The 12,575-nt window shown below is 35.7% G+C and overlaps 1 protein-coding gene across 4 annotated transcripts in view; it reads left to right on the plus strand.

Annotated features, from left to right (window-relative positions):
• Positions 1-12,575, plus strand: part of LOC129237850 (uncharacterized) — a 149,829-nt gene that overhangs the window by 67,183 nt on the left and 70,071 nt on the right. For all 4 annotated transcript variants that reach the window (XR_008581778.1, XM_054872805.1, XM_054872806.1 and 1 more), the window contains one exon: positions 1,241-5,619. Coding sequence is in view for 3 of the 4 variants with exons in the window: in XM_054872805.1 (XP_054728780.1) it covers positions 1,241-5,619 (4,379 nt within the window). In the remaining variant the exon portion in view is untranslated. The remainder of the gene's footprint in view (positions 1-1,240; positions 5,620-12,575) is intronic.

Genomic DNA, 12,575 nt, shown 5'->3' on the forward strand with positions numbered 1-12,575 from the left:
TTTCCATCCTTAGCTAGGATGGGCTCTGAGGCCAACTTCTTTGGCCCGGAGCCCGTTCTGCCACTCCCTTCTGCAGCCATCAAAGTCACGGTTAGCAAATGGGTTACTACAACCCACAAGCGAGCTTGACAGGCTGAGAGAGGCTGCAGATGGACTAAACTGATGTTACTTGTCATGTCCGACCGATTGTCGCAAATCCTCCTCTCATTAAGAAGGGACTGCAGACAGCTGGTTGGACTAATACCTGGTCACTTTCTATGAGCGAAGCACATGGAAAAGGTAGGCATCTCAGACAGTGCATTCTGCCCAACATGTGGAGAGGCGGGAGAGACGGCGGACCACTTTCTGTGAATCTGCCCAGCCTTCGCTCGAATCAAGCTTGAGGTCTTTGGCACTGATGTGTTAAGAAGCGAACACTTTGCTTCCTTGGCACCACAAAATCTACTCAAATTTCTTCGGAGGTTGGGTAGATTGAAAGAAAATTAAAAGGGAATCCGAGTGCAGTACAATGGGCTTGATTTTGTCTGTGTGCTGTATTCTTGAGGTACTTGAATTCAAGCCTCGAATCGTGTAGAGCGGCTGATTGTGCTCAATTATTAATTTAAACTTTTTTATTATTATTTAATTTTTTTTTTAATTTTGTTAAACAATTTTTTTTTTAATTTTGTTAAATTTTTTTACTTTTGTTACGTTAATTATATCGTTATTATATTACCTATTATATTTAAGTCATCCAATTTTGGGTTTGAATAACTTTTTTACTAAATAAAAAAAAAAAATTATGAGTGATAAAAATCTTCATTTTGACCTTCACGGGCTCCATTGCTTGTCTGTTTGTATACTGCCGCTGTCTAATTCACAAGTGTCAAATATGACTGCTATTTACAAAATTATAAATCTTCTGATAGGTTGATTAATTTTGAGCCACCATGCATATACATATGTACATATATATATATATATATATATATATTTATAATTAATATATTTATTAATTTATTTTATTTTATTAGTTTATTTATTTTAATTAAGTTTGTCTCATTTTAAGTGTATTATTTTATTTTTTAGAAACCTTTGTTTTGATTTACTTTATTATAATTTTTTTTTAGATTGATTCATTTTTATTTTTATTTTTTACTTGTATTTCATCTCCCCTTTGATTTACTATAAATACTGACTCATTGATGCTCTCCATTCTATGTGATAATTACAAAATTTTCTTTTTATTTTCCGCTTCCAGATGGTTTCTCGCCGACTGCAATATCCATAACGCCAAACAGAGACTTATCCACGGTCGCTTCCAAATCCGCAGTTCAAGCAGCAACCGTGACAACAACAACAACCAAAGTGAGCAAACTAACTGCTAGTCAACAACAGCAAACAGAAAAAGAACAACAACTTCATCAACTCCAACAAAAGCTTGCAACGGTAAACACATCTGAGCAACAGCAAATGAGTCTGATTATGAAAATGCCAACGGCAACAGCCACAGTCACAGCATCTCCCACAGCTCCAATCGCGTCCACAGTTGGAGGAGCCATAATCGTTTCACCAACACCACGCGCATCAAAACGCTACTCACCAACATGCAGCAGCAACAACAGTTCGCCAACAAAAGAAAAATCCGAAAGAATTCTACACGGGGGTCATTACACGCCAAATAGAGAACACCGCGAGAGTGGCGGCGATCGCGCAGATTGGGATATACACCGACAAATGGTATCGCCAACGACAGCAACAACAATAACATCACTTCACAAATCAACAACAGGGGCAGCACCACCGCCAATACCAAAGCAAAGATCAGCGTACTCGCCGGTAAAGAATGCTTCTTCAGCTGCAGCCAAAGAATCGGTTTCTGGCAACGCAAATTACCAAATGAGCGAGAAGAGAGGCAGCGGTGGCGGCGTAGCGACGACAGCAACTCGTTTAACAGGTAAAACTGTGACGCCGGCGGCAGAAACGGTGAGAGAGGAGTTGCAGAGCACAGCTGGCGTTGAATGTGACGGTGGTGCCGCTGATAGTACCACAACTATGGCCACCAACACAGCTGTTGGTGCTAGCATTGGCCATGCTGATGGTGATGGCGAAGAATGTACATTTGGCGAAAAGCAAGAAAACGAAACCACGACACGCATAACGGCAGGAGAGATTGGTGGAACGTATGCAGCGTCGAGCAGGCAAATACCATCCACACTACAGACTACAACGGCTGGCTCGCCAACTAGAGCGAGCATGAGCGGAGCGGCAGTGACGACGGTGCCACTATCGCCATCGTTAGTCGCCGCACAAGCAGCCCAGTCTCAGCTATCGCAACAGTTTCATTCGAAGAACGAGCGCGAACGTACGTACACGGAACAACGCGGTGCGTCATCGTCGTCGTCGGTCGGGAACAATAGTTGTATAGCTACAACAAAAAAAGTGCAAACACCAGAAAATATAGTAGCAGATTGCAGCAGCGGTAGTGTTGGCTTATCGAACAGCAATAATAATTACAGCGCCACATCCAGCCCCTACTCGCCATCGAATTACGTTTCGTCACAGCTTGGTAATAGTAGCGGCGCCGCAGCAGGAAGTGGCAGCGGTAAAATCTTTTCGAAGCTCCACAATAATCAATTCATAAAGAATCAACAACAGCAGCATCAACATCTGCAACAGAGCGGGGCACAAACGAGCGCTGCAACGCAATCGAATATTACCGCACGTTATCTAAAATATAAATCGTACACATCGCATGCGCAGGAATCTACAGGCAGCAGTGAAACTGGTTCGGGAAGTTCCAACTCAAGCGGCAGCAACAGTAGCTACTCCGGTTTACCGGGCACTTACTCGCCAACAAAGTCGTTTGTGGCACCCACTGCAAACGCCATTAAAAAGAAAATGGTGGCCGTGCAGGAGATGAAGAAGACTACACAGCCGAGTGGCAATCACGGCCAACTACATCCACATCGCACACATCATAATCATCAACAGCAACAATTCCAACAGATGATCAGCGCAGGAGGAGGTGGTGGCGGGACGTGTGCACGTCCTGCAGCACTCACTGGCGGTCGCGCACGTCCACCCAGCCAGTCGGAGGAGGTGGACTTCGATCCGGCCGAGGATCTCAGCTATGGTCCGGGAATAGTGTCGAAATTGCGTTGCCGTTATCTTAGTCTCGCTTTCCGCGAATCTATGGAGAAGGAGCGTCATTGTCTCGATAATATGCGGCGCGCCACAAGCCTCAACAATCTGCTCGATCGTGATGATCCACCAGACGATGATGAGCCCGAAGATGAACTGGACAGCGGGGAGGCCATTGAAGTGGAAGTGCATGAAGAGGAAGAATATGTTGATATGCGCACTGATGCAGACAGAACTACAAATGCCGAGCGCAAACTAAAAGCACAGGGTGGCATACTGAAGTACAACACCGACGCTGCTACGCAGGAGAATGCTAAAAAGACTACAACATTTCAAAAGAATTCGGGCACTTTTGCCGCGAACAGTGCGCGTTTGTTGAATTCGTCTTCGGTTGGTGGCACAGGCGGTGCGGTATCCTCCGCCAATGTAGTTGCTCCAGATACGCCGCGTTCGCGACATGTGAAACGTGGTAATGATTCGTTAAAACGCGCGCGGTCCGTGGAAGCGTTGCTCTGTGAACGTTCGCCCTGGCAATATGCGGCGCTTAATCGCACCAGCTATCAGCCACAACGTTTCACGTCGAACAGTACAGCGTTCTCGCCGTCGCAGCCGACCTGCGTCACTATCGAGGATAAGATAAATAATGCGCGTAGTCGTCTGATACTCGGCACGGATATTATGCCACCTAAGCGATTGACCTCAGTGATTGATGATACGGAAAGACCACCACCGGATTTGGTCAAACAAACATTGAAAAAGTTCGAAGCCACAGCTAATCGGCGTGGACGCGGACCGAGCCGCACGAATGGCACCGGCGAGGTCGCTAACAAAGTGGCTACTTACAAGACAATCATTAAGGAGAACAAGCCAGCAATTGTGTTTCCCAAACCACCGCTTAGTCCCACCAAGAAGTTGAATTCATCATTGCTATTAAAGCCGGCAGCTAAGCCAGTGGTGGGCGCTACTGATTTGCTCAATAGTCCGTTAGGGCGCAAAACCGCTGCCTTAGCCGCTTCAAATGTCACGACTGCGCCTGGAAAGACGTTAACTTCGACGACAACCTCTAATGTCGCTGCAGTAGCCGCCGTGCTGGCCAATAGTAGCAGCGCAGCTGGTGCCGGCTTATCAGAGCACTCGCCCGATATCATTCCAAGGCATAAGCTTTTAGCGGAAAAGAGTGATTTATCGGGGCACGGGGTGGCCGATTCGCCAGTGACAGCTTTAACGAAAAAGCTCGAAAAGCTGCGAATTGACGGAGCAGATAAGCAGCAACAACAAGCAATAACAACAAAGGAAGCAAAACAGCCAACACAGTTGAATAAGCAGCCACACTCGGCACTCGAAGTAACCAACAGCGACAACGAATTCGTCAATAACAGCGAGTTGAACAACGACAACAGTACTAAGCTTGTGGGTGGTGTTGGCGAGGGTGAAGCGGCTGACAATAGTGACGCAGCCCTCGAAGGCAACGAAAACAGCAACAACAAAACGGCAACGGCGGCGAACCAGCATAATGATCGTGCAGGCACTAGCACTGTTGGCGGTGGCGAGTCAGTCGTAGAACCCGATTCGGTGCAGGCAGGAACCGCAGCAATTAGTAGTGATCTTAGCGACGACGACGACGGACTTGTTGGTATTGCCGCCGCCGCACCCACAAAACTTATAACGCGCACAGCACTCGATAATATCGCACGCGCGGGCACCACACAACAATTCAAATTCGCTGGCAGTGGACAAACGGATGTCGGCAACAAATTATTAGAACCGAAAACGAAACAACAAACTAATCTAAATTCCGATATACCCACTTCGGTATTGAACGCCGCACCAGGCAAACAAATCGGGGTCATACGCCCTCTACTCACCACAACAGCAGCGCAACAGGCTGCTGCCAACGTGAATACTACAAACTCGAGCATCTCAAATCAACAACAATTGCTGCAACAACATATGGAAGCATTGAGGCAACATAACATTTACAACAACTCGTCATCAACGCTAACAACGGCCGCCACAGCAACACATTCCTCAATTTACCACAGCATACCGCAGCTGACGAGCCGCGAAATCGAAAAGAATCGCATAAATGAAATGAAGAAAACGGTCGCCTTAGCGGATGGTGGCCCAACAGCAGCCACTGTGGTTGGCGCCAGCGCCAATGCCAACTCACCCGCCGCCGTACAGCATGCCACAATTGCTAGTCTAAATACCGTGATAAATACCAATGCGACTGGTCACAAGTCCAGCGGCTCGGGCGCTGCGTCATCAACGCCAATAGTTGGCGGAGGTTCAGGCACTTCCGGCTTCAATGAACTCGATGCGGCAGCGCAGGGCGCTAATAATAGTCCCTTATGGGCGCTACGCATCAAACGACAGACACCAAGCGCTGCACAGGAGAACACATCGATGGTCTTCAACTTCTCCAATCGCAAAGAGGTGCCCGATTATATTGAGAATGATGGGGTGATCTTCCGCAGAAAACGTGAATTACCCAAGGTGAGTGTACACACATACATACATACGTGATGTGGGATGAATAGGAAGGGATAGCAAAAGAGCACAAATAATATTGGCAACAAGCAATAGAAAAAAAAACAAAAAAAGTAGAAGTTATGTGCAAAGAAGTAGTTGTAGAAGAAAGAAACCGAATTAAATGGCAAAGTAAAAGAAGTGACGTGTTTTGTGGAAACGAAAAGAGTGTAGACTGTAAAAGAAATTGTGTGTGTGTGTGTATGTATGTGCATACATATGTGAAAGTCATAACGAACAAAAAATATATAAAATAATACACATAAGATATAAAATATAAATAGCAACAGCGGCAAAAACAACAACAAAAGCTGGTGTGCTGCAACAGAACGTGCATAAAAGGGAAACAGTGAAGTGAACTCAGCAATGAAGTGAAGTTTTGCGCTGAAGAAAGACAACACGTACACACGTTCATGTGTATGTGCAAGCCCATGCGTGTGTGAGTGTGTGTGCATATATGAACAACGAATTGCAAACGAATTTAACCCGTGCTTGCTTGTGAAAAAGTAGCTGCTGGGTGTGCGTGATGTGAAAAGAAAGAATTGAAGATAATGGCAGAAGATTTAAAACGCTAACGAAGACAAAGCGAGATATTAAGACAGCCAAGTTATTAAAAGATCTTATGAAATAGCGCACTAGAAATGCGAAAGGAAAACGAAAAATGTAATGGTTCTGAACTTCTGTTGCTAACTCTTCTACTTCTACTTCCACTCTACCCAAATCCCTTGATTACTCGGCTTAATTTAATTCATGTCTCTCACTATTATCGATTTATAAAATTTTAAACAAAACACTAATGCTGCTTCATCGTATTACCTCATTCTAAAAAAAAACCAAATCGTCTCTGAGATGGCTTAAAACTTCAGACAATACTTTGCTTAAAATTTTTATGCTTTTCGAATGTTCGATTTATGCGTTGCTCTAAGCACAATAACATGATTTTTATTACGTTTGTGACGATCGACGATCAATACGAATACAGCATCTGCTTCTTCAGCTAATCCCTTTCACCTATAATCTTTCGGTTATATATTTAATAGTTTGTCAGTCAGAAAGCTTTTTCACGTACATTTAATTTGCTTAAAGCCCAAACTGAAAATTTGATATCTCATAAATTTTTTCGGCATATTATTTTGTGATCATTGATCATCTTCACTTGTTTGTCTGTACTATTTTAAATTTTCAGATAAAGATCATTTGTCATAGGCTCGTTGATTGCCATCAGGCGAATGTCTGAATTTTTTTCTTTTTTTACTATTTCAAGTAGTGACCATTTGCCATCTATTATTTTGTTTTAATAATCAGTATCCCTATATTATTTTTCTTTATCTAAAAAGTATTTCCACTGGCAGATCTGTAAGTCTGTTGTCTATGAATACTTTTAAATCATGAAGATCGGTTGTGATCTCTTAAATTAAATGTCGTTTCTAATTTTACACTGTTTCCTCTAGTGAACTTAAAAAAAATGCCAAAAAACAACGCGATTTTGAACCACTTGAAACTTGCACCAAAATGCAATGGACTATAAAACTGCATACCCCAATTTTCTAAAAGTTCCGATTAAAAATTTGAAAATTTTGTGGAAAATTTGCCAAATTTTTCCAAATTTGCCGAATTTTTACAAATTTTACACAAAATTCGAATCTTTGCTTTATATGGTTCTTGTTGTAGTATGAACTACATTTTTATAAAAAAATACTTGAAATTTCAAATAAATTATCTAAAGTTATCAATATGAGGTGTACACTTTCTTTTGACGCTGACAGTATCTGAATTTTTTTGTTTCTATATAGTTTTATTTAATTTGAATATAAAACAATCTTTTTTATAATATACGTTTTTTCATATACTTTCGATTTTCAATATTTTTGCTTATTTGCCCTAAATTAAAAATAATTTTTTGTATGATTTTATTTATTTTTATTTTAAATTAGTTTTTTCAGTTACATTTTTTCTTTATAATTTTTAATATATTTTTTTCTAAGTAATATAGAATAGTGAACTATTTTTTATATAACTGTAATTTTTATAAATGTTTTTAAATTAAAATTAATTGGTTAGTATGAATTTTAATTTTTAAATATACATAAATTTTATTAATTATAAAGTTTTATAATTTTTTGAAATAAATAAATTTTTCCACCTTTTTGTTTTTTTAAATAAATTTTTTGCTAATAGCTTGGGGTGAAATAATTGTTTATATTCTTGTATTTTTTATAAATAATTTAAATTTAAATTTATTTACTTTAAAATAATTGTTTATATATACATATATTTTTTTTTTGTAAATAAATAAATTTTTTAATATTTCAATTTTTTTTAATTAATTGTTTTTTGTGTTTTTTGGTAATTACAGTCAATAGTGAAATATTTTTTTATATTATTATTTTTAGAAAAAAATTTGATATAAAATTAATTTAATTTAATTTAATTCTCTTTTTACTAAGTAATGTTTTCAATTTTTTTCGTTTTTTTAATATATATTTATGTTTAACATGAGTCAATGTCTTTTTATAGTATAAAATGGTAGCTTTAGTTTTTCTTTTTTAATTTTGCTTCTCAAATATAAATAAAAGTAATATATAAATTTTTTCTAATAAATTAATTTTTTCACTTTTTCCATATTTTTTTTTCGTAAATATACGAGCTAAGAGTGTATCAATTTTTTCCTATTAATATAATCTTTATAAATATTTTTAAATTAAAATTTATTTAAGTATGAATATATAAAATTGTAATTTTTAATAATTTATTTAAACTAAAATTTCTGTTTTGGTTCGGTTTGTTTTTGATAAATAATTTCGCTTCTCGAATATAAATAAAAATAATATGTAATTTTTTCAAATAAATTAATTTTTTCACTTTTTTTACTTAAATATTTTTTGACGAGCTAAGAGTGAAATAATTTTTTTTAAATTACAATTTTTATAAATATTTTTAAATTAACTTTTATTTTATATGAATTGTTTTTTTAATACATTTTTTTTTTTTCAAATCACTTAATGTTTTCACAGTTTTTTGGTTTTTTATGTGTTTTTTTCTATTAAGTTAAGTTAAATTGCTTTTATACTGTATTTTTTCATAAATATTTTCAAATTAAAATTTACTTTGTTTTCTTAATTTTTTTTATAAATATTTTCAAAAAATTTTAAGGGATTTTCAATATTTATATCTAATAAAATTCAATCAATAAATTTTGTTTTATTTACAAAAAGCTGCCTATTCTGACGTCTTCCACTCAGTTATCTGCCATAGCTCTACTGAAATAACGAAAAAATCCACTTCAATCTGCGCAATCTTACACTCTATCATTCTTGGATCAATCTTGAGTCATCCCTTATTTGTTCGACTCAATCAATTGTTCACCTTCACATACATACATACAAACATGTGTTTGTAATTAGTCAACCGTTGTTTGTGAGTCATCTGTTTTTCCTCAATAAATACTTTCATTTCATGCCCTGAGGGTTAACCCTTCTTGTATTTTATTACACACACTTCGCCCTGTATGCACTCATAGACACCCGAATTGTAACGTATCCCTTCTTTTGCTAAAATTTAAATACCTTGCCGAGGCTGATTGGTTGATTCTTTTAATAGCACATTTTGGTTGAACTTCCCTTCTCTCTGCATACATATGTATGTACATATTTACACTTGTGTTTTATGTGCTTGCACAGCATTTTGCCATGAGCCACCGTTCCAGGGCGGGGGGCAGAAATGAAGCGATTTTTATGTTGTTTACCTTGAACGGAAGTAAAATGCTTGGCGTTCAATGCATATTCGTCGAGAGGCACTCATAAATACTTTTGGTGAATACTTGTATGTGCGTGTCGCGTGTCTCGGTGTTTACACACACGCTTTCTAGCGTATTTATTTCGTTTATTATTTCCTTATACGCCATATAAGTATGCGCTTACACGTAGCTGTTTGAGATTTTTTGAGAAAACAACTTATCTGGCTTTAGCAGATTTTGCTTTTTGGTGAATATATCCTCATTTCATATTAAAAAATAGGATATTGCAATGCAACATTCGCTAAGCTTAATTCTTAAGCTAAAGTTAAGGCATTAGAACGCAGCAATTCTCCGCTTGACCGGCAAAAAAGTGCTAAGTCGACTTGAGTTGTTTTGTCAACCATTTCGTGCGTGCGAGACAAAGAACCGCAGTGCTACGTGGTAGAAAAAAGTTTCACGTGCCTCTTCCTGTTCTGCTAGACTTTTCTGGTGGCGGCCACCAGCATTTTTTTATGTTTGTTTATTTACGTGTGTTGACTTACTAATGAAGGCACTTATCAGCATAGATATGTTTGTGGATAATCTAAAATAAATATTACCAAATTGGCTTTATGAAATGTTGAATTGTTAGTATTGGATTACTCTTTCTAACACAACGTGGCGCAAAATTAATCATCCAATTGTGTTTTAGAAGAACTTTTTTTGCTGGGTTCAATTATTTTGAGATGGAAATCCTTATTCTCACCTTACAGCAGCCTTTGCGTATCTGTTGTATACAGCAGCTGTCTAGTTCAGAAGGGTCAAATATGATTGACGTACGAGACCATTTTCAAAAATTATAAATCTTTCTATAGGTTGATTAATTGTGTGCCACCTTGTATAACATGTACAGTGACTGGTATTGAACGTCGTAAAGTTATTTGTTTAAAATATTTTCAATGCTTATTTTTTATTATTAGTTTACTATAAAAATATAGTCTATGTATATAGAATTTTCAAAAATAAAAAAAAATACATCCAGAAATTTTCAAAAATTGTAAACAAATTTAATATAATTTTTTTACGCGGAATTGTTGTAGTTCATTAAATTTTTTGAGTGGCTGCTGTTGACAGTTAAGAAGTTATGAATAGTTTACTGTGGTCCGTTTTGTGCACTTTCGAAAAATTGAGAAACGGAAGACTTTATCCAGGATAATAGTACAGACTTTAAAATTGCAAATTGCATATTATATTAAAATTGAATGGGCTGCAAAGCTTCATACCCGAAAAAATTCAAATAAATCCGATCCAAATTTTGTAAATTTTGTATAAATTTTTATTTTTTTCTAAAGTTTTTTTGCAATTTTAAGATTTTGATTTATATGTAGAAGATTAACTATATTTTTATAATTAATTAACAAACTTGTTGTTTTTGGAATTTTGTAAAATTTTTTTATTTTAAATTCTCAGATTTCGATTTATGTATAGAAGATTAACTATATTTTTTTATAATAAATTAACTCATTTTTTTATTGTGTTTTGAAATTTTTTTGTACATTTGTTTTTTATTTTAATTTTCAGATTTCTATTTATGTATAGAAGATAGACTGTATGTTTTATCATAAATTAACAAAAATTTTTTTCTAAAATTTCGTAATTTTTTTGTTGTTTTGTTTTAATTCTCAGATTTCTATTTATGTAAAGAAGATTAACTATATTTTTTATAATAAATTATCAAACAATTTTTTTTCTGAAAGTTTTTTAATTTATTTGTTGTAATTTTCAGATATCGATTTATGTATAGAAGATACTATATTTTTTATAATAAATTAACAAAAGTTGTTTGAATATTTTTTTTTATGTGTGTTAAATTTTTTTTTACATTTTGTTTTGTTTTAATTTACAGATTTCGATTTACGTATAGAAGATAGACTAGATGTTTTATCATAAATTAACAAACATGTTTTTCTAAAATTTCGTAATTTTTTGTTGTTTTGTTTTAATTCTCAGATTTCTATTTATGTAAAGAAGATTAACTATATTTTTTATAATAAATTATCAAACAATTTTTTTCTGAAATTTTTGTAATTTTTTTGTTGTAATTTTCAGATATCGATTTATGAATAGAAGATACTATATTTTTTATAATAAATTAACAAAAGTTGTTTGAATATTTTTTTTGAATTGTTTTTAAGTTTCTTTTTTTAAATTTTGTTTTGTTTTAATTTTCAGATTTCGATTTACGTATAGAAGATAGACTAGATGTTTTATAATAAGTTAACAAAATTTTTTTTCGAAACATTGCCAAATTTTTGTAAATTGTTTTTGTTGTAATTTTCTGACTTCGATTTATCTATGGAAGATAAACTATACATATTATTTATAATAAATTAAGAAAACAAAGTAGGCATTGAAAATTTTGCAAAATAATTCTACGATTTTCGGTGACACACACTGTACTTATACTTATTATAATATTTTCATATGTATTTTGTACGTATTTTGATATGTATGTCTGCAAATATATTTCTGCTTATCAGCGCTTAATCATAAGCGTTATTTTTTACCAACAATGCAGCTAAATTTGTCTTATCAGTTTGTTGATTTCGTACGAAATTATAAGTGAAGTGCAAACAAAGTCAATGTTCACCGCAAATTCCTAAAGGCTTAATATTTATATTACCCTTGTATTTCTGCGCCCAATTTTTATATCCATATATCTTTTTTTTATGCGTGCATATGGATTTTGTGCTTAATTCGTCGATAAATTTCTATGCCCACCCTAATAACTCCTTTGCCTTTATTTTCGCACTGGAGGATACGGAAAAAAATCGTAAATAATGAATATCGAGAAAAGCGTGTTTATGCGCACTATAAGTCATTTGTTATGTATGTATGTAGGCATATTTGTGGTGAACATCAAAAACTGCTTGAGTCGACTTAAGCATAAACTGAGTTAAGAACGGTACGTGTGAAAAATTTTCCTCAAGCAAAATTTTACTAGGGTTATAGGTTAGGGCGTTTGCATTATTGCCCGAATTCTCGCTCAATTTGAATTGTAAAAACAACAAACTATGTTCGGCGAAAAATATGGTTTGGAAAAAGTTTCGAAATTTTATTTTTGACGTTATTTGACGCGATTTACATATATATTTCATGGAAGGTTTCATGCAAAACAAACGCTTTTGCTGTTTACAATCAACATAAA

The sequence above is a fragment of the Anastrepha obliqua genome, chromosome 2 (genome assembly GCF_027943255.1).
Source record: "Anastrepha obliqua isolate idAnaObli1 chromosome 2, idAnaObli1_1.0, whole genome shotgun sequence".
Classification (NCBI taxonomy): Eukaryota; Metazoa; Arthropoda; class Insecta; order Diptera; family Tephritidae; genus Anastrepha; species Anastrepha obliqua.